The 23,246-nt window shown below is 36.8% G+C and overlaps 2 protein-coding genes across 3 annotated transcripts; one reads left to right on the forward strand and one right to left on the reverse strand.

Annotated features, from left to right (window-relative positions):
- Window positions 1–4,460: 4,460 nt before the first annotated feature.
- Window positions 4,461–7,219, forward strand: LOC100265344 (small ribosomal subunit protein eS25). Its single transcript, XM_002269648.5, has 4 exons — window positions 4,461–4,695; window positions 4,872–4,946; window positions 5,397–5,531; window positions 6,900–7,219. The coding sequence occupies exons 1-4, from the start codon at window positions 4,693–4,695 to the stop codon at window positions 7,011–7,013; spliced, it is 327 nt and encodes a 108-aa protein (XP_002269684.1). The 5' UTR covers window positions 4,461–4,692; the 3' UTR covers window positions 7,014–7,219.
- Window positions 7,220–8,827: 1,608 nt separating this feature from the next.
- LOC100265438 (uncharacterized) lies at window positions 8,828–10,603 on the reverse strand. 2 transcript variants are annotated; one of them, XM_002269480.5, is made up of 2 exons: window positions 10,264–10,603; window positions 8,828–9,478 (listed from the first exon to the last, which is right to left on the reverse strand). In XM_002269480.5, exons 1-2 carry the CDS (start codon window positions 10,367–10,369, stop codon window positions 9,090–9,092), a joined length of 495 nt encoding a protein of 164 aa, XP_002269516.1. In that variant the 5' UTR covers window positions 10,370–10,603; the 3' UTR covers window positions 8,828–9,089. The 2 variants fall into 2 exon arrangements, with proteins under 2 accessions (XP_002269516.1, XP_010658867.1); XM_010660565.3 differs by having other exon boundaries at window positions 9,602–10,425.
- Window positions 10,604–23,246: the final 12,643 nt, after the last annotated feature.

Genomic DNA, 23,246 nt, shown 5'->3' on the forward strand with positions numbered 1-23,246 from the left:
TCTCCTTGTAATCCACCTATCATAGGATTCCTTAGTCTTTAAGCAAGAACAAAGGGTAAATAGCCTCATATATAATGTTTGTAATTTCCATTACAGAAAGATGTCAAGGAGCTTGTTCTCAGAGACATCCTTTGTATAGTTTTTGAAAGAAGTAAAATACAGAGCTTTTGCTCTGCCGTACCTTCTCGTTTTGATTGTATTGTATTTATTTATTTTTTTCTTACTAGCCAAACAAGCTCTGAGGATGTTTCCTCAGAGAATGAGTGGCTAGACTTTTAGTTCCTTGGAGCTAAGGTAGCCGGGAAAGGCCCCAAATGCAAAAATTGGTAGTTTTGTTGTTCCAACTGTTAATGAAGAGAAAGTGTGACCCATTAACGATTTCTATGTTTATGTTTCTTAGAGTCGCACCCTAACTGTCCGACCTTTACTGTTTATGTTTCTCAGAGCCACACCCTAACTGTCCAATCTTTCCCGTTTATGTTTCTTTGAGTTATGCCCTGATTGTCCAACATTTCTTGTTTATGTTTCTTAAAGCCACGCCCTGGCTGTCTAGCCTTTCCTGTTTATGTTTTCTTAGAGCCACACCTTAATTGTTTGACCTTTTCTATTTATTTTTCTTAGAGTCGCTCTCTGACCGTCCGACCTTTACTGTTTATGTTTCTTAGAGTCACACCCTGACTGTCCGACTTTTGCTGTTTATGTTTCTTAAAGTTGTGCCTTGACTATCGGGCCTTCCCGTGTGTTTTTCGTGCCCCGCCCTAATTGTCCGACCTTCCTGTTTTTCTTTTGTGTTGCACTCAAACTATCTGTTCTTCTCGTGTTTTTTTCATGTCGCACTCTAACTGTCTGACCTTTCCTGTTTATGCTTTCTTATAGTCACGTCCTGATTGTTCAGCCTTCTCGTGTTCCTTTAGAGCCACGCCTCAACTCTTCAACCTCTTTATGTTTCCTTTAGTGTCACGTCGTGACCGTTTGACCTCTTTATTTAACATTGGGTCACTTCCCTAGTCATTAGTTTACTTTCCTTTCTTTCTTCTTTTTTTTGCTCACCTATTCACCTCTTTTGATAACTTGGTCCCTGATGTTTCACATAGATATTGTCACTACCTCATTCAGTCGAGCCCTTCATGAGATCCACGTGGATTTTGTATGTTCCCTTATTGGCATATCAATGAGCATATTTTGTGACCTTAGAGAGCCCATGTCGCATTGGGACAAATTTAGTGGTTTTTCTTGTTCTTCGACAGAACCCACTTCGTTTTGCTTGTATATACACTTACTTTACTTGTGGACTTTACTGAAGATGAGCATATTTGTAGACCCCAAAATTTGTTTCAAGTTTATTTTTACATTAGTTTTGAACGCAATTTTATCTTTAAATTTAAATCTTGATTATATTTGAATTTTTTGGCCTACTCACACCATTTAATTTTTTTAGTTTTTATTATTTTGTTTTATTTTTGTTTTGTATATATATATATATATATCTTTTCTTTTCTTTTTTCTTTTTCCTCTCTCATCTCTCCTCCCAATTACCCCACCTACCTTTTTTTTTTTTCTCTCATTTTCTCTCTTGCCATTTCTTTTCCCACTCACCGACATAACCCTTCCCTCTTTCCATCTTCCCTTTCCTTTTTTTTTTTCCCCTCTTTTTTCCCCTCATATCCATTTATTCCCTTGCCCAAAGAAACCGTCCATCTTGTTCGCTGCTTGTAGCACCGTCAACCAGTTGGCGACGCCACTACTTGCTGGCAACCCCCCTTTCCACCCACCTCACTTCTTTCATTTTTCTCTAATTTGGGTAAGTTTATTTCCTTTTATTTTTATTATTTCGGTTTACTTTTTACAATAATTTGTTATTGTTTGTTTAAACTAATTTCAACTATTTTTGAGTTCGCATTTGCTTGATTGGGATATTGTTTGTAAGCTTTGGGTTAAGTTTGGATAATTTGAGTATTATTTTAAGCCTTGTATTTTGATTCGGGTCTCTAATTTGGGCTTGTTAATTTATGTTTTATTTGGATTTAGTGATAATTGGGTTGTGAATTTGGGTTTGTTTATTAAATTAGGTGTGAATTATGAGATTTTTAAATTTAGGTCTAATTGAATTTATTTTGATTTGTTATATTTGGGTTTGACTAATTGTGCTTGAATTTTGGTTATTAATTTAGAGATTTTGGATTAGGGCTATAAGATGTGGGATATTTTTGTTGGGTTATATTTATTAATTTGGGTCCATTTTATTGGCAAAAATCTATGGGACCAATTTAAAGTTTGAATTTGGGTTTGAATAATTATTTTGGACTCTACATATTTTTTGATATTTACTTTTGGGCTCATTTTTGTTTTGCATAGGTCAATTCCACTATTAGTATTATGTTGGGTGAACACGGATTTGTGACATGTAGAAAACCAAATTTAATGGAAGAAAAGGAGGTTCAAAAAAGCTATAAATGAGACATTGAGTTTGTTGTAAGTTTGTTTGGATACATTTTATTTTCCTTATTTCTATTTAGTCTCGTTTCTATTGAATCGTTTAAATGTTATCTTTTATATATTTATTGAGTATATGCAGATTTGAACCGTCAATAACTCCAAAATTTTGTTTTAATAAAAGAAATAGTTCAATAATTTTATTTTAATGAAAAAAATTGTTTAGAAAATATTTTTGTTAATAATGAAATTTCTTTTAATAAAAATTCAGAAAAATGCTTTTAGGAAAATCCAAATTTTTTTTAAACAAAATTTAGAAAAAATTGTTTTTAGCAACTATTGTTCATAAATTTATTTTTTTAATAAAAATTATCCAAAAAAAAATTATTTTGTAAATAAAATTGCCCAAAAGGTTATTTTTTTAATAAAATTGTTCAAAAAAATGTTTTGTTTTTAATTCTGTTTCTCTAATTAGAATAGGATTAAAAGTATTTTCTTTATAGATAAAGGTCTTAAATAATTTTTAATAAGAATGGAATTTGCAAATTGAAGCTATAGAAATATATATATATAAAAAGGTTATTTTTTTAATAAAATTGTTCAAAAAAATGTTTTGTTTTTAATTCTGTTTCTCTAATTAGAATAGGATTAAAAGTATTTTCTTTATAGATAAAGGTCTTAAATAATTTTTAATAAGAATGGAATTTGCAAATTGAAGCTATAGAAATATATATATATATATATATATATATATATATATATATATGTATATATATTAAAATAAATTTGGGTTGAAAATATATTTGTAAACAAAATTTGTAAAGAAATTAATTTGTTTGTAAATAAAGTTGTAAAATTTCATTCTTTTTTTTTTATATAGTAAAAGTAAGTGAAATTTTTTTTATTGTCAAATTGAGATTTTTGTAATAAATTCTTTTCATAAAATGAGTGTAGATAACTTTTTTGAAAAATGAACACAAATAAAATTGAATCAAATCACTTATTGGAAATGAATTGGGATCTTTTTGTAAATAAATAAATTGAAATTATTAATTCGAAATTATTTTTAATAAACTCCTATGGAATTTCTTGAAAAAGTAATTTTTGAAATATTTCTTTTAATTAGTTAACTCAATGTGCATAATTCTGCTACTATTTACCTTGTATATTATGCTTTTATGATTATTTTCTTTACATTGATTTGTGTTTGTAATCTTGGTATCCAGATCAATTAATTAATTGTCATAATTCTCTCAATTTGCTTAGTAGACTTAAAGGGGTGCTACGACTTTTCACTATACCTTCCCGATATGTAACCTGATCCTTAAATCTAAATTCGGTTTTTTTTGCAGACACATATTTTCTAAATAAGGAGTCACATTGAGTTTTTTTTCTTATTTTATTTTCTCTTTTAAAAATAAATTAGAATAAGTAGTGACTCTAATTATTTTTCAAAAAATCAATTTTTCATAATTGAATAAAAAGCGAGTCTTGCCATTTCAAGTGGGGACACACGTGAAAAATGCAGTTCACGCATAGTCTTCTATGAAAAAGGATAAAGTATTAATTAAGAATTTTGAATTTAAAAAAACAAATCAAAAATAGAATTTAACAAAATGGATTCTCTTCAAATATATTTTTAGCCCTAATTTTTTAATTTTCTAGAAGTAGCATTTTTATATGGCATGACATTGCAATAGTTAACTTCGTAGGCAATAGAGTTTGGAGTCTGCAATCAAGGCAAGCTTCTTCAAAAAAAAATTTCAATCCAGATTTGCTTTGAAAATATTCACAAAAGTAATGCATCCCTATACATTTTATTATTATTATTATTATTTTTCGCCTTAAAGTTAAAATCACGGTAATCAAATATGGTTTGTAATCAAATATGATTTTAAAAGTCATAATCGTTTTCAACTTAAAGCTAAAACCACAATTAAACCGTAATTAATAATTATGATCTTTAGATAAAAAAAGTTAAGAAAAATAATAACCTAGATCTAAGAATTTTTTTTTTCAAACAGGATTATTTTTCCACAAAACTCTAGAGTTTGTCCGGATAGTTACCGTGGTTTGCAACATTCAACTTGGTTGGCAATGGATTTATTCAGAACATGGATACACTTATCCGAGTTATTCCCCAATCCTATTCCCAAACACATTCTTTCGTTCCCCCCTCAAAACCCTAGCTTTATATGTTTTCACTGAGGCTACTCCCATCTTCCTCCATTTTCTGAAACTCCGAGATCTGACTTTGTTATGGTAAACTCCTGAGCAATTCTACATGTATTTTGACTCGGATAATGCTCTGTTTGGTTGCTGAGAAATCATAAGAAAAGGATGGAGATTTGGCCTCAGATTTCAAGTAATTTCTTGGCAACCAAATGGCTCCTTTTGATTTTATTATTCTGACGATAATTATGTGGTCTGTATTGTAGGCGCCAAAGAAAGAAAAGGCTCCTCCACCTTCTTCGAAGCCTGCCAAATCTGGCGGAGGAAAACAGAAAAAGAAGGTACCTTTATAGTGTTAGGGTTAGGTTTTTTGAGCTTGGACTCGCTTCTTGAGTTTATTTTTCTTATTATTGTTGCATATATGGCTGGCTTTGATCTCTTTCTATTTATACTCTGGATTGATTTAGAAGTGAGAAAATGATGGATCTTATGTTGAGATTTTGTGGGTTTTCATTGTCTTGATAAGACTGTTTGCCAAGAGAATGTAAGAAAAGAAGGCAAGTGTGATTTTGTTTATTAGTGTTGGGAACCCAGGAAGATGAAGAAAAAGAATACACGCACAACACTTAGTTCTGACAAAGGCAACTGTTTGACATGAGCTCTCCATTTTGACCTCCACTTTTATCTGCTGCCAAAACGACAATAAGATTGTTTACTTGTTTTTAGGCTTTTATTGGTATACATTGAGGATTCATTTGATTGTCTTAGAAATTTTAGTATTTTGTATGCAGAAATGGAGCAAAGGTAAGCAAAAGGAGAAGGTGAACAACATGGTTCTATTTGACCAAGGAACTTATGATAAGCTTCTTTTGGAGGTTCCCAAGTACAAGCTTATTACTCCTTCAATCCTATCAGACAGGCTGAGGGTAATATTCTAAATTGTGCTCCTTTTCTTTCTGTGTGTTGCATATGTTTTAATGTATGTATAATGGTGGTTCACAATTCTATTGGTACAACATTATACTCCCTTTGTGCTTTTTGGAAAATATCAGGGACAACCCCAGGAGAGTTATTTTAATTTTAGCATGCCGTAATACCCTTGTGAGTCTATATCATCTTGGTTTTGGATACTGGTTGTCTAATCCTTGCAAGCGAAAAGATATTCAGCCATTATGCATTGAGATAATGGTCGCTTTGTTAAAATTTCCTCTCTTTGAATTTACTGTTGGTTTAGTTTTGAGAAATGAATAAATTAGTACCTAGATTGCATGGAGTGTTTTAGATTTAGTTGATGGGCTCCTTTCAAGGGAAGGAAACATGTGAAATTTGTGAATTGTGATATATCTATGTTGAGAGGAAACTCTAGATGCAGTTTTTATCTTATACCATTCATCCATTCGTCAGTATCTCTTTGGTTGGGTTATTGGCATTTCAAATGAACGGGTTTGTGCGTTTAATCTATGTTGCATGGGTTCAAGTATGAGCATTGGATACGGGTATGTGTCCTGGTATCAAATCCTTCACAATTCAACTTTTAGAATGAGGGGACTCAGTTAAAAAAAAGAAGATTCAATTAAAAATAAATTGGAAGTGAAGATATCCTTTTTAAAATCTACCATTTTGTTTTTCATCTAATCCCTTTTTTACCTTGTATACCTGAATTTTCTTACAAAATTTCACTTTTCAGCGAACTCTTATTTTTCTCTAATGTAACTATTGCTTAGAAAGTTATAGAAAGTTAAAAGAATAAAATATGAATGAAAAATTCAAACAGCCATACCCATAGTAAAATAGGAGTATTCGTTAAGGATCTGATACCCTGGCCCATGTGGGCATGGGTACGTTGGGTGAAATTGAATGATCCATTTATCATAGTGTATGGTAGTAGGTTGTCCACTGAGACCTGTTTTGCAGTTATGTGCAGTTTTTTATGGCGGCTTTCATGATGAAGCTAAATAGTATCAACTGTTGAAAAGTGAAAAGAAAGAATTTTTCATGATCATGTTTGAGTTGATATAAAATTTATGTAAGTGCCTCTGCTTGCTTTATTCAAATACTGTATGATAACACAGTTTTCAGCAATGGGCCTTGATTCCACCTACCCTCTATATTTATGGTTAGGCCCCCTTTAAATCCATCAGCCCCACCCCCACCCCCACTAAGGGGGCCTCACTTATCTTCTTTTACTTAAAGTTGATATGTTTGTTATCATCTACTGAGCAAATGCCAGCATCAAGTTTTCTTAGTTAGGTAATTTACAATGTTCTTTCTTTTTCCTCCTTTACAATCTTCAGGTCAATGGGTCATTAGCACGTCAAGCAATCAAGGATTTGATGGCGAGAGGTTCCATTAGGATGATATCTGCTCATGCCAGCCAACAGATTTACACCAGGGCCACCAATCACTAGTAGCCAGAATGTACTATTTTTCTTTGAACTAACAAAAGATAGTTATTCCCCTTTGATTTGTTTTCTTTTTCTATAAAACATTGTTGAGAAAATTGGCTCTGTTTTTGTTTTTAGCTACTGGAATGTGTAGATCACCACTTTCTACCCAATTTCTGAGTCAATGCATGTCATTGTGATATCAATTCTTATATTATTGTTTTACTGAATTGTTTGCCATACTCATATTGGTCTATTTAAATACAAGCCTTAAAAGTTAAAATTGTCATAGTAAGTATTTTGCATTTGTCATACTTATTTTTGCATTTGTCATACTTATTTTTGCATTTGTCATATGTTCTTAAACTTCTTGGGACCTTGTTACTCAGTATGGAAAATTTCATCTCCTCGACTATGTTTCTGAAATGCTCAAATCTTAAGAATTCACAGGAAAATTGATGAGACAGTAGGAGGAAACAAAGTTTGCCTATCCAAAAAAAATGTTACAAAGGTTGAGTAGTGATCTGTACAGCCTAAAGCATCACTTTCTTCATTCATAATGTTGGTTGAATCTAGTTTCCAAATCCACACTGGAACTACTATATATATATATACACCCACACACACAACACAAGAATTACATGAATACAACTGCAAACAAGGTGAGAGTTCCTTAGCAGCTCTGGTTGTGGTTAGCAGACATTTTGGGTGGTGGTTGTTAGCAGCACCAGCAGAGAATACAGGAATGCTTGCTGTGCCTTCTCGAGTATAAGATGTAGAAGCGACGTTGTTCCCATTCTCAAGAGTGCCAGTTGATTAGCTGCCACTGCTTGAGCCTACCAGCCATGCCTCTGCTACCCCCATCTTTGCTTCTATTTATGGGGCCTGCTATTTATGTTAATCCACCGTTAGCACTTCAGTGATTTTTATTACTATCTTTTTCTCCTCTTTTTCCTGCAAAGGAACTAAGAGTTCATAGGCTACACCACCCATATGTGAAGAGTAGGACTTTTACTTTGGAGAATGGGGCTGTGCAGAAAATAGCCTTCATAGGCATTAAAATCCTGTAAGCTGGCCTTAAGTGAGTATTCTCCCAATAATGGCTTTTAATTTGGTGATCTTTTGTTATTAGGTGAGATCAATTCCAATATGGGAAAGATGTCTTTCTCTGAAATGAAGTTAAATTTAAATGAGGCAAGCGCCTATCAGATTTTCTCCGTATTTGCTTGAATCTATTTACGAGTCCTAAAACATATTAGAACCATCATCCTAAGTATTTTGCATTGGTCAATGGTCTTTGAACTATTCAGAATGTCTTACTGAATGTGACATGTTTTGCCAATATGACCATGTTTCTATTGCTCAAATCATTAGACTTGTACTGGATTATTTTATGGCTAAAAGAAATTTTAGCTTTTAGAGTCAGTTCAAGTAGGCATTCAGGTTTTCCTGTCTGTAGTTTTGTTTTGATAGAACTCTTACCCAGTTACCCTGCAAAAGAATGTGTTGTTTTAGAGCCCTGTGTAGACATCTTCTTGGGGCCTTGCTTTGGTATTATGGGATTGGACAGTTTCACAGAAAGGGAGAGTGCAAAAGCCACTATTTTACCTTTAGTTTGATGTGGCCGTCTTTTACTTTTCTGCCATGCACTTTCATTACTACTCTGACCTTTAATTTCCTGATGAATGGAGTTATACCTCTACTTGGATTACTTGGTACCTTTCTGTCTCTTTGTAATTTTATTTTTGTGCACTTCTAATCATTGTTTCATACTTGATGCAGCATTTGTTCATTTTTCATTTGTTGTTTCCTCATTATGATCAGCTCCAATCTCAAAGTCGAAAGCAAATTTGGCTTTTCTGCAAGCTAACATATCTAGGCTGCTTTTCCAACCTTGCATCGGTTACATGAACAAGTAGGATGATCTACTCTTACATGACTATATAACATGAGGGGAATATACACAAAAGACTAATACAAGATGTAGTATTTTGGTAGCATCCACAGGGAAAAACTGAACAAAAGACATTACAAAGGAAGAACAACAGTATTCTATACATCCTAGACCATCACTTTCTTGTTCGCTGCAGCTGGCTGAATCTAGTTTCCACACACTAAATATACGTGCAAAACAAGAATTGCCAAGACAGATGCACATAGGTTGAGTGGTCCTAAGCTTTGCTGGTTGAGGCTAGCCGCACCATGGTGCGCATTAGGGCGGTGGTTGTTCACAGCACCAGCGGTGTATACTGGAATAACTGCTGTGCCTCCCTGAGATGTAGGTGTTGTAGTAGATTCGCCATTGTTTCCAGTTTCTCCGTTACTGGTGCTGCCAGGTGATCGGCTAGCCACTGCTTCACCCCCACCACCAGCAGCACCATGACCATGGCCGATCTTAATGCTGTGTATCACCCGGTGTCTTCCCTCTTTAGCACCACTGCCTTTTTCATCTGCTACTCCTTCTCGGAAGTTGTTTTCCTGCAAAGGAACTGTAAATAGGATATTGTTGAGTTCATCTGTTTCCTTTTTCTCATAATGTGAAATCTAATCATGGGTTTTATTTTGGTGGGATTTTGCAATTAGTGGTGGTTGTGGGAAAAGTGGTGTCTTACTCTGAAATGGGGAAAAAACCATCTTTGAACTCTTTTTCCATCCCCTCTAGGATTCTGTGGATATCCAATAATGTGTCCATCACCACTCAGTTGGTCTGATTTGAGTCGGTAAAGTGCTTTGGTTATCTCAGGAGTCCCCTGAGTGACGGTAGTGTCAATGGTTCAGTTCTAGTATAGGGTTACCATAAATGTTTGGGACCCAAAAAGACCACCTGTTTTCGTAGTACAAAGGTAAAGAATGTTTCTGTTGCAAATCTGAGCAAAATCCCACTAGGAAAAGGTAGTCGAAGTTTTGGAATAGTGAAGGGAATTTCTAAGGAGAATAAAAGAACACCACCATTTGCAGTTGAATAATTTTTCCCCCTTTCTGAAACAGAACTCCAACAAAGAAGCTACTCTCATTTCTTATGATGAACGTGCTATGGCGGCTACTCCACCTGCTATCACTTACATTTAACATCAGCAACTGAAACCTTGGTGGGTGAAATCAGAAAGGAAAGTGAAGCTTCAGTTTATTTTGCTCTTCAGTTTATTAAGTTACACTTGCTTTCAATTTTAAATCAACCAAGCAATCTTCTTCTCCCAAAGAAACCCAAACCATGGCTGCAAACCGTATATATTGACATGGTAGAAAGAGAGAAAAAGAGGGAGAAAGGAGAAACCTGATGGGAAGATGGTGTGCTGATGAGTCGAGGGAGAAGGAGATGCAGGAAAGCAAAGGTGGGAGAAAATTAGGATGAGCAACACGCCGACTCCTTTGATACCCATTTCGCTTTCTTCCTGAAAACAAATCCATTTGAAGTAAGTTGGGCACGTTCTACTTATATATAACTTTTGGCTCAATGGATTCTCGATGATAAGCTTTGCCTTTAACTTGTCCACTATTTGATCTTATCGGGTGGAAAATATTAAACGTGTGGCTTCAGATTCATAGAACATGGGTTTGGCATCTCATTATGGTGGCAACTGGCAAAAGCAGGAGCCACCACTTTCTCCAGGGTCCCCCAAAACCACATTTTTCCTCTTCCTTTTTTAACATTTGAAAACTTTTTAAAGTTGATTTACTAGGTGGACTACAATCTTCTCTTTTCTGATGCCTAATAATTGTACCATTTTTCTTTTCCATGCACTATACGTGAAATCCCCTCCTTCATTTGAGAGCTGAGTCATAAGCATGCGGAAAATATGTAGAATTTCCTCCATCCTTGGATTTCTCGAAGTTGAAAGAAAAATGTAAGTGGTACAGCTCCTAGACTCTAGAAAACACTCCGTGACAAAGATTTTCATATATATATATATAAATTACTTTAGATTTTTTGGTTGTCTAAACATTTAAATTATCGAGGAATACAAATTTTGGAATCTTTTTACTTATCCTTCAAAAAAAATGAAAAAGAAATACTGAGAGGAAATAACTTTCATATAAAAAAGTATGAATTTATTTTATATATTTCATTTTAAAAAAAAAGAAATTAAAAATTACTATTTTTTTAAAACAAGTCTTAAAGAATGAAGTTGCCATCAACTTTTTTTTTTTTTTTTTTTTTTTTAAAAAAAAATATTCAAACAATCACTAAACATTTCATTTCTTTTATTAAAAAAAAATATTATGCACCTATAACCTCTAAAGCAAACAAGTACAATAAGGTCTTAAAACCACAACTCCTTAGTGCGGATCAGTTTTTAAAAACGATTCTAAGCAACTAAAGCCGGAAATCCGTCATCAGGTAGTTACCTCCGTATAAAAAGCTTAAACGGTTAACCCAAAAATCCACCTACCTATCCTTATCCCTACCAAACTTGATTCTTTTCCTTTATGTTTCTTTCTTTTCTTTCTTTATTTGCTAAGTTCATTGCAGAATATGAGAGAAAGAAAAAGAAGTTTGACAAACCAAAAAAAGAAAAAGAAACATTCTTTCCGTGAAGAAAGAATGATTTCATAGGATATGTCCTTACGAGCTCTTTAGTTTTTTCTTTCCACTTTATCATACTTGTCAAAATACTGGAAACAGTAGCAATATTATTTTATGTTATCCACCATCCACAACCATGAAATCCAATCAACAATTAAAATAGTTTAGCTTGTCACCATTGAAACGGTTTTAAACAAGGAAGAAGTTTTGGAGAAGCAAAATAATTAATAGATGTCGACATATTTAACTGGTTAATGAATTCATAATCGGACAAGAGCAACTTTCTTTTCATTTTCAGTTTATTTTTAATCTTTGGGTATAACGAGAAAAGGAATTTTGTCAACTAGATTCTTTTGTAGTTAAAAGATGAAGACTTTTAATTTAAATTTTCTTTTAAGAAAAGAAAGATATTTTTTAAAATATAATTTAATGAATTTAAAATTGAGTTAATTAAAATTTCTCAATTTTCTTAGGTTTGTCTCAATTCTAATTGAATAACCACTTATGAGCATATTTTTATAAAACTAATCTATAATATAACAAAGGATGCTATATCTTTTATTTTCTAAATATTAGGATATGTTAATTTATTAGTTTGAGTCCACGATTACATTCCAAAAATGTATTGATCTGAAAGTGTTTGATTCTAATGACACTTAACCACCTTATGACTAGTTAAAGACTTTTAAGATGAGACATAGGTAAAATAAGTCTAGGGTTTTGGATCTAGGTTAATTCTTTAACTAGAAAGAATTCATTTCAAATGTAGGATGCTTATCTAGAAGTTTTCGCAACTCAATCATGAATGATGGAATCATTAAATATTTGACCTTTTTGAACTCTGTCTGTAACTCACTAGAGGCTCGGGAAACAAAGAGAAGATGAAAGAGGAACCAGAACAATTTCTAGCATCTAGAGCACTAAGCTCACGACCATGAGTTGCTCATGTCATCCACAACCCTAAGCTATTCATAGCATCTAAAGCCATGACCTAACAACCCGGAGTTGTTCATGTCATCCATAGCCTTGAGCTGTTCATAGCATCTAGAGCCTTAAGCTCACGACCTTGAGTCACTCATGTCATCCATAGCCCCGAGCTACTCATGGCATCTAGAGCCCTTAGCTCACAAGCCGGAGTCGTTCATGTCATCCACAGCCTTGAGCTATTCATAGCATTTAAAGCCATGGGCTCACGTCATAGAATCGTTCATATCATCTATAGCCTTGAGCTGTTTGTAGTGTTTAGAGGCCTAAGCTCATGGGATCCCAAATCGTTCATATCATTTACAACCCTGAGCTATTTATAGCATCTAGAGCCATGAGCTCACGACCCAAAATAGCTTATGTCATCCATAGCCTTGAGCTGTTCATAGCATCTAGAGCATTGAGCTCACGACTTTCAGTCATTCATGCCATCCACAACCATGATATGTTCATAGCATTTAGAGCCATGGGCTCACGACTAAGAATTGTTTAGATCATCCTCAATCTTGAGTTGTTCGTAGTATCTAGAGGCCTGAACTCACTGGATCCTGAGTCGTTCATATCAACCACAACTCTAAGCTGTTCATAGCATCTAGAGCCTTAAGCTCACAACCTGGAGTCATTCATGTCATCCATAACCCTAAGATGTTCATAGCATCTAGAGCCTTGAGCTCATGACCTAAAATTGTTTATATCATCCACAACCTTGAGCTGTTCATAACATCTAGATCCTTGAGCTCATGACCTAGAATCGTGCATATAATCAATAGCCCTGAGTTGTTCATAACTTCTATAGACCTGAGCTCATGAGCCAAATAGTTCATCTATTCAACAGCCTTGAGTTGTTTATAGCATCTAAAGCCCAGAGCTCATGACCCAAAGTCGTTCATGTCAACCACAACCTTGAGTTGTTCATAGTATCAAGAGCCTTAAGCCTATGACCCGGAGTTGTTCATGTCATCCATAACCCTAAGCTGTTCATAGCATTTAGAGCTTTGAGCTCATGACCAAGAATTGTTCATATCATCCATAACCCTGAGCTGTTCATAGCATCTATAGGCCTAAGCTCATGGGATCCTGAGTCGATCATATCATCAACAACCCTGAGCTGTTTATAACATCCAGAGCCCTAAGCTCACGACCTGGAGTAGCTCATGTTGTCCACAACCTTAAGTTGTTCATTGCATCTAAAGCCCTAAGCTCACGACCTTGAGTCATTCATGTCATTCATAACCTCGAGATGTTCATAGCATCTAAGCCTTAAGCTCATGACTGGAAGTCGTTCATGTCAACCACAACCCTGCACTGCTTGTAGCATCTAGAGCCCTAAGCTCACAACCTTGAGTCGCTATGTCATCCACTGCCCTGAGCTGTTCATAGCATCTAGAGCCCTGAGCTCACAACCTTGAGTCGCTCATGTCATCCAATGCCTTGAGTTGTTCATAGCATCTAGAGCCCTTAGCTCAACACCCGGATTCGTTCATGTCATCCATGACCCTGTGTTGTTCATAGCATTTAGAGCCATGGGCTCACGATTAAGAATAATTCAAATCATCCTCAGCCTTAAGCCATTCATAGCATCTAGAGGCATGAACTCATAGATCCTGAGTTGTTCATATCATCCACAACTCTGAGCTGTTAATATCATCTAGAGCCTTAAGCTCATGACCTGAAGTTGTTTATTTCATCCACAACCCCGTGCTATTCATTTCACCTAGAGCCTTGAGTTCACAACCTAGAATCGTTCATATCATCCATAACCTTGAGTTGTTTATAACATCTAGATCCTTGAGCTCATGACCTAGAATCATGCAAATCATCCAAAACCTTAAGCTGTTCATAACACTTAGACCCCTAAGTTCATGACCCAGAGTTGTTCATGTCAACCAACAACTTTAAGCTATTCATAGTATCTAGAGCCGTGAACCCATGACTCAAAGTCGTTCATGTCATCCATAACCTTAAGTTGTTCATAGCATCTAGAGCTTTGAGCTCACAACCCGGAGTCGTTCATGTCAACTACAACCTTGAGCTTTTCATAACATCTAGAGCCCTAAGCTCATGACCATGAGTCGCTCACATCATCCACAACCCTGAGTTGTTCATAACATTTAGAACCCTGAGCTCACGACCTTGTGTTGCTAATGTCATCCACAACCTTGATCTATTCATAACATTAAGAGTCCTTAGCTCACGACCTAGAATTGTTCATGTCATCCACAAACCCGAGCTGTTCATAGCATTTAGAGCCATTGGCTCATGACCAAGAATCGTTCATATCATCTATAACCCTGAGCTATTCATAACATCTAAAGGCTTGAGCTCATTGGATCCTGAGTCGTTCATATCATCCATAACCTTGAGCTATTTATAACATCTAAAGCCCTAGCTCATGACCTAGAGTAGCTCATGTCATGCACAACCATGAGCTATTCATTGCATCTAGAACCCTAAGTTCATGACCATGAGTCGTTCATGTCATCCAAAACGTTGAGCTATTCATAGCATCTAGAGCCCTAAGCTCACGACATGGAGTCGCTCATGTCATCCACAACCTTAAGATGTTCATAGCATTTAGAGCATTGAGCTCATGACTCAAAGTCGTTCATGTCATCCACAACCTTAAGCTGTTCATTGCATCTAGAGCCTTGAGCTCATGATTTGTAGTTGTTCATGTGATCCACAACCCTTATCTATTCATTACATCTAGAGACCCGAGCTCATGACCTAGAGTAGTTCATGTCATCCACAACACGAAGTTATTTGTAGCATTTAGAGCATTGAGCTCATGACCCAAAGTTGTTCATGTCAACCACAACCCTAAGCTGTTCATAGTATCTAGAGCCTTGAGCTCACGATCTGGAGTCATTGATGTAATCCATAACCTTGAGCTGTTCATAGCATCTAGAGCCATGAGTTCACGACCTAGTGTCTATCATGTCATCTACAACCCTAAGCTATTCATAGCATTTAGAGGCTTAATTTCATGATGCAGAATCGTTCATATCATCCACAATCCTGAGTTGTTCATAGCATTTGGAGCCATTAGCTCATGACCTAGAGTCGTTCATGTCATCCATAGTCCTGAGCTGTTCGTAACATTTAAATCCATGGGCTTACGACCAAGAATCGTTCATATCATCAATACCCCTGAGCTATTCATAGCATATAGAGGCTTGAGCTTTTGGCATTTGGAGTCGTTGCTATCATCCATAATCCTTAGCTATTTATAGCATTTAGAGTTCTGAGATCATGATCTAGAGTAGCTCATGTCATCGACAACTGTAAGTTGTTCATAGTATTTAGAGACCTAAGCTCATGACCTAAAGTTATTCATGTCATCCACAACCCTAAGTTGTTCATAAAATCTAGAGCTCTAAGGTCATGACCTGGATTTGTTCATATCAACCATAGCTTTGAGCTGTTCATAACATCTAAAGCCCTGAGGTCAGGACTCGGAGTCGTTCATGTCAATAATAGTCCTTAGCTGTTCATAACATATGTAGGCCTAATATCACGATCTAGAGTCCTTCATGTCATTCACAACCTTGAGTTGTTCATAACATTTGGGGCTATGGGCTCACAACCAAGAATTGTTCATATCATCCTCAACCCTGAGTTGTTTATAGCATCTAGAGGCCTGAGCTCATGGGATCCTGAGTCATTCATATCATCCATAACTTTGATCTGTTCATAGAAGCTAGAGCCCTAAGCTCATGACTCGAAGTTATTCATTTCATCCACAACCCTAAGCTATTCATAACATCTAGAGCCTTGAATTTATGACCTAGAATCGTTCATATTATCCACAACCTTCAGTTGTTCATAGAATCTAAATCCTTGAGCTCACGACTTAGAATCGTGCATATCATCCACAGGCTTGATAAGTTCATAGCACATAGAGACCTGAGGTCATGACCCATTGTAGTTCATGTCATTGATAACCTTGAGTTGTTCATAGCATCTAGAGCCCTCAATTCACGACACAGAGTCATTCATATCAACCATATCTTGAGTTGTTCGTAGTATCTAAAGCCTTGATCCCATGATCCAGAGTCGTTCATGTCATTCACAACCCTTAGTTGTTCATAGCATTTAGAGACGTGATTCGTGCCCAATTGGTGTCTCAGCTGATTCGTGTCCAACTGGTGCTCCTTGATTGAGGGAGTAATCAACAAAATTTATAACCTATTACACCATATACTAGGGTAGCAAAGAAAAAGCTGCTATAGCATAGTGGCTCTAGGATCGTTCATTGGGATGGGTTTTCACTTTGCAAATGATATTAATTCAAAGCTGAATTGGTGCCTTTTCATTTCAAGGTTAGCTTTAAAAGAAAACATAAAGATGTTTGAATGAAAAAAAGGTTTGGTTTTAAACTAACCAAAAATAGTAACTGATTTTACTTACACAGAAAAATGTTTCTTGGAGTTTCAGATCACTAGGCTCAGATTCCTCATACAAAAAGGGAGTTTCGGTCACTTGTTTTTTTTCCTCGCATTAGAGAATTAACATATAGTTCCTTTTCCAACCAGTGTTGTACAGATGCTTCCCATTAATGGGTTCAAACACTAAATCTCTCTCACTGATGCATCTTGCAATGGCTCATACCTCTCACCTAGCACTTGCCATTCAAGGTGATCTTTAACCTTGGATTACCCGTCAAAAGCTCGCAAGAGATAACTAATGGATGTCTCCTTGGAGTCCAAAAGCTTACCAAGTGTTGGCTATTCTAGAAAATCCTACCTTCAAACCACCTCCCAAAAGCTCGCAAGAGATAAACTAGTGAACCTCCATGGACGGAGATCACTTGCCTTACCAAGTGTTGGCCCAGGTGATTTAAAGGTGTTTTAAGTTAACTAAAAAGATAAAAACCATTAACGGGTCATACTTTCTCTTCATTAAAAACTAAAACAACACAACTTCCAAATTATGCATTCGAAAACTTACCCGGCTTTCCTCACTCCAAGAGACGAAAAGCCTAGCCTCTCATCCTCTGAGGAAAAATCCTCAGAGTTTGGTTAGCAAGAAAATGAAAATGAAAGAGAAGGAAAAAAACAGAGCAAGGCTCTGTATATTCTATATATTTATATATCTATATATTTTTTACAGTGGATGTAAGGGAATATATATAGAGACATTTTTCCAACCTTCCTAACTAAGAAATCTTATGGTTGGTGGATTACAAGGAGAAGAATGGAAATTTATACAAAAATATCTGAAGAAAAATATCTCAAAGTTTCGGTAGCAAATATCGAGAAGCACTAAGGACCATTTCGCAGGTGAAAACGAGGTCTGCGAGATTTCGCAGACGCACAAAAATGGCTGCGAAATCACTTTGCAGCAAAAGGCTGATTTCGCAGCGCTGCGAAGCTGGCTTTCAGCTTGCGGTGTTTAGATTCCAACGTGTCGCAAATATCGGGAAACTTCAGGAGGAATTCCACAGCACTGTGCAAAATGGCTGCGAAATCATTTCGCAGCAAAAGGGTGATTTCGCAGTCGTGCAAAATTCTTCCTTTAGCTTGGAGTGATTGGCTTCCAATGGCTGTAACTCCTTCATTTCAACTCCGAATCGCACACCGTTTAAAGCATTGGATTATTGACTTCCTTAGCTTTGAAATGGTATATAGAATGTAGAAAATGGACTTCGCAAAGTGCTCCAAAAGTGCAAAAGAAGACTGTAGCTGCTGTCCTCTGTTTTCTTCACTCTGTTTTTCCTCTCTTCGTTGTTCTTTCCTTGCATACTTTGAACGACTTTGGCAAAGGGCTATGGAGCTCCAAAGCTTGGTTCTTCATGAATTTGAGCTTTCCATTGCTTTTCCATGGATTCCAAAGAACTTTCCTCAATATTGGATTGCTTTGGTGATAAAAAAGCTATCAAAACACCAAAACTTGACACAATTTGATTAGAATTGATTGCAAGGGTCCTTAACATGTTAATTGGGTTAAAAGGCAATAACTACTACTCAAAAGTGTTTAAAAGAGTTAATTACAAGCTATCAAATAGCACTTTTTGAGTAGTAATCAAGACCTAAGTTCACAACCTGATATCCTTCATGTCAACCACAACCTTAAGATGTTCATAGCATTTGGAACCCTAAGCTCACGATCCATAACTATGAGCTATTCATAGCATCTAGGGCCCTCATGAACTTGAGTGGCTCAAGTCATCCACAACCTTGAGCTGTTCATAGCATCTAGGGCCCTCATGACCTTGAGTGGCTCAAGTCATCCACAACCTTGAGCTGTTCATAGCATCTTAGAGCCCTTAGCTCATGACCTGAAGTTGTTCATGCCATCCACAACCTTGAGCTGTTCATTACATCAAGAGACTTGAGCTCATGACCTAGAGTAGTTTAGGTCCTCCACAAGGTAGAGTTGTTCATAGCATCTACAACCTTGAGCTCACAACTAGAAGTTGTTCATGTTAGTCACAACCTTAAGCTATTCATAGTATCTGGAACCCTAAGCTCATGAACCGGAATCGTTCATGTCATCCATAGCATTGAGTTGTTCATATCATGTAGAACCTTGAGCTCATGATCCAGGGTGGTTAATGTCAACCATGACCCTGAGTTGTTCATAGCATCTAGAGTCCTAAGCTCACGACCCGAAGTCGTTCATGTCAACCACAACCTAGAGCTGTTCATAGCATCTAGAGGGTTGAGCTCATTACCTGTAGTCATTCATGTCATCCACAACCTTGAGCTATTCATAACATTTAAAGCCATAAGCTAACGACTAGGAATCGTTCATATCATCTATAACCCTGAGTTGTTCATAGCATCTAGAGGCTTGATCTCATGGGATCTTGAGACGTTCATATCATCCACAACTCTAAGTTGTTTATAGCTTGTAAAGCCATGAGTTCATGACCCGAGGTAACTCATGTCATCCATAGCCCTGAGCTATTCATTGCATCTAGAGCCTTGAGCTCATGACCTAGAGTCGTTCATGCCATCCACAACCCTTAGTTGTTCATAGCATTTAGATCCCTAAGCTTACGACCAAGGGTCCTTCATGTTAACTACAGGCCTGAGCAGTTCATAGCATCTAGAGCCTTGAGCTCATGACCCTTAGTTATTCATGTCATCCACAATCCTGAGCTGTTCATAGCATTTAAAACCACGGGCTCACGACCAAGAACCGTTCATATCATCTAATACCTTGAGCTCATGGGATCCTGAGACGTTCATATCATCCACAACCGTGAGTTGTTTATAGCTTGTAAAGCCATGAGCTCATGAGCTGGAGTAACTCATGTCATCCACAGCCCTGAGCTATTCATTGCATTTAGAGCCTTGAGATCACAATCCTAAGCCATTCATGGCATCCACAACCCTGAGCTGGTTATTGCATATAGAGCCTTGAGCTCACAATCCATATTCATTCATGTCAATCATAGCTCAGAGTTTGTTCATAACATCTACAGCCCGAAGCTCACGACCTTAAGTCGCTTATGTCAACCATAACCCTGAGCTGTTCATAGCATTTAGAGTCTTGAGCTCACGACCTTGAGTAGCTCATGTCATCCACATTCTTGAGCTATTCATAGCATCTAGAGCCCTTAACTCACAACCCATAGTCATTCATGTCATCCATGACCCTGAGTTGTTCATAGCATTTAGAGCCATGGGCTCATGAAAAAGAGTCGTTCATATCATCTATAACCTTAAGATGTACATAGAATCTTGAAGCCTAAGATCATGAGATCCTGAATCGTTTTCATATCATCTAAAACTCTGAGTTGTTCATAGCATCTAGAGCCCCGATCTCACGATCCGAAGTTGTTTATTTCATCCACAGCCCTAAGCTGTTCATTGCATATAGTGCCTTGAGTTCATAACCCAAAATCATTCTTATCATCCACAACCTTGAGTTGTTCATAGCATCTAGAGATTGGAGCTCATGACCCATGGTAGTTCATGTGATCGACAGCCTTGAGCTGTTCATAGCATCTAGAGTCCAGATCTCATGACCGAGAGTCATTCTTATCAACCACAACCCTAAGCTGTTCATAGTATCTAGAGCCCTGAGCCCATGACCCGGATTTGTTCATGTCATCCATAGCCATGAGCTATTCATAGCACCTAGAGCCCTGAGTTCACAACCCTAAGTTGTTCATGTTAATCATAGCCTTGAATTGTTCATAACATCTAAAGACCTAAGCTCATGTCCTTGAGTCACTCATATAATCAACAACCCTGAGTTGTTCATAGCATTTAGAGCCTTGAGCTCATGATCTTAAGTAGCTCATATCATCCATAGCCCTGAGCTATTCATAGCATCTAAAGCCCTTAGCACACAACCTGGAGTCGTTCATGTCATCCACAACTTTGAGCTATTCATAAAATTTAAATCCATGGGCTCACGACGAATAACCCTTTATATCATCCATAGCCCTGAGTTGTTCATTGCATCTAAAGGCTTGAGCTCATGGGATCCTAAGTTGTTCATATCATCCATAACCATGAGTTGTTTATAGCATCTAAAGCTTTGAGCTAACGATTCAGAGTAGCTCATGTCATCCACAACCCTGAATTGTTCATTGCATCTAGAGCCTTGAGCTTATGACCTTGAGTTGTTCATGTCATCCACAACCTTAAGCTATTCATAGCATTTAGAGCCATGGGCTCAAACCTAAGAATTGTTAAAATCATCCTCAGCCTTGAGCGGTTCATAGCATCTAGAGGCCTGAACTCAAAGGATCCCAAGTTGTTCATATCATCCACAACTTTGAGCTGTTCATAGCATCTAGAGCCTTGAGCTCATGACCTGGATTTGTTCATGTGATCCGACCTATTCATAGCATCTAGAGCCCTGAGCTCATGAGTGAAAGTCGTTCATGTTATCCATAGTCATGAGCTGTTCACTGCATCTAGAGAACTGAGCTTATGACTTAGAGTAGTTCATGTCAGTGACAACCCTAAGCTATTCCTAGTATCTGGAGCCCTGAGCTCATGACTCAGAGTTGTTCTCGTCATCCACAACCTTGTGCTGTTCATAGAATCTAGAGCCCTGAGCTCACACCTAGAGTTGTTCATGTCAACCACAGCCTTGAGCGGTTCATAGTGTCAAAAGCCTTGAGCTCACGACCCAGAGTCATTCATGTCATCCACAGCCTTGAGTTGTTCATCTAAAGGGTTAAGCTCATGTCATAGAATCATTCATATCATCCATAACTTGGAGCTGTTCATAGCATCTAAAGACTTGAGCTGACAGCATCCCGAGTCGTTCATATCATCAACAACGTTGAGTTATTCATAATGATTCGTGCCCAATTGGTGTCTCAGTTGATTCATGTCCAGCTGGTGCTCCTTGATTGAGGGAGTAATCAACAAAATTTATAACCTATTACACCATATACTAGGGTAGCAAAGAAAAAGCTACTATAGCATAGTGGCTCTAGGATCGTTCACTGGGATGGGTTTTCACTTTGCAAATGATATTAATTCAAAGCTGAATTGGTGCCTTTTCATTTCAAGGTTAGCTTTAAAAGAAAACATAAACTTGAGTTGGAAAAGGTTTGGTTTTAAACTAACCACAAATAGTAACTGATTTTACTTACAAAGAAAAGTGTTTCTTGGAGTTCAGATCACTAGGCTCAGGTTCCTCATACAAAAAGGAGAGTTCCGGTCACTTGTTTCTTTTCCTCACATTAGAGAATTAACATATAGTTAATTCTCTAACCGGTGTTGTACAGATGCTTCCCATTAATGGGTTCAAACACTAAATCCCTCTCACTGATGCACCTTGCAATGGCCCATACCTCTCACCTAGCACTTGCCATTCAAGGTGATCTTTAACCTTGGATTACCCGTCAAAAGCTCGCAAGAGATAACTAATGGATGTCTCCTTGGAGTCCAAAAGCTTACCAAGTGTTGGCTATTCTAGAAAATCCTACCTTCAAACCACCTCCCAAAAGCTCGCAAGAGATAAACTAGTGCATCTCCATGGACGGAGATCACTTGCCTTACCAAGTGTTGGCCCAGGTGATTTAAAGGTGTTTTAAGTTAACTAAAAAGATAAAAACCATTAACGGGTCACAATTTCTCTTCATTAAAAACTAAAACAACAAAACTTCCAATTTATGCATGTGGAAACTTACCCGACTTTCTTCACTCCAAGAAACGAAGAGCCTAGCCTCTCATCCTCTGAGGAAAAATCCTCAGAGTTTGATTGGCTAGAAATAAAAAGAATGAGAAAACAAAAATATATATGAAAAGCAGAGCAATTGCTCTGTAGATATATTTCTTACTTATACAAAAGGTTCTCGTCCAAAGGTTTTCATCCTCCTCTCTCTCGAGAACAGGCTCCTGAGAGCTATATATAAAGAAAATTACAAAACAAAATATCTGAGGTTATTCATCCCTTTTCCAAACTTAATAACTAAGGAATCCTATAATTGGTGGGTTATAAGGAGAAGAATGGAAATTTATACAAAAATATCTGAAGAAAAATATCCAAAAGTGTCAGTCGCAAATATCGGGAAACTTCAGGAGAAATTCCAGAGCACTATGCAAAATGGTTGCGAAATCATTTCGCAGCAAAAGGGTGATTTCGCAGCCGTGCAAAATTCTTCCTTCAGCTTGGAGTGATCAGCTTCAAATGGCTGTAACTCCTTCATTTCAACTTCAAATCACAAACCGTTTGAAGAATTGGATTGTTGACTTCCTGAGTTTCGAAACGACATATAGCATGCATAAATTGGACTCCAGGAAGTGCTCCAAAAGTGGCTAATATGACTG

Source organism: Vitis vinifera, chromosome 13 (genome assembly GCF_030704535.1).
Source record: "Vitis vinifera cultivar Pinot Noir 40024 chromosome 13, ASM3070453v1".
Taxonomy (NCBI): Eukaryota; Viridiplantae; Streptophyta; class Magnoliopsida; order Vitales; family Vitaceae; genus Vitis; species Vitis vinifera.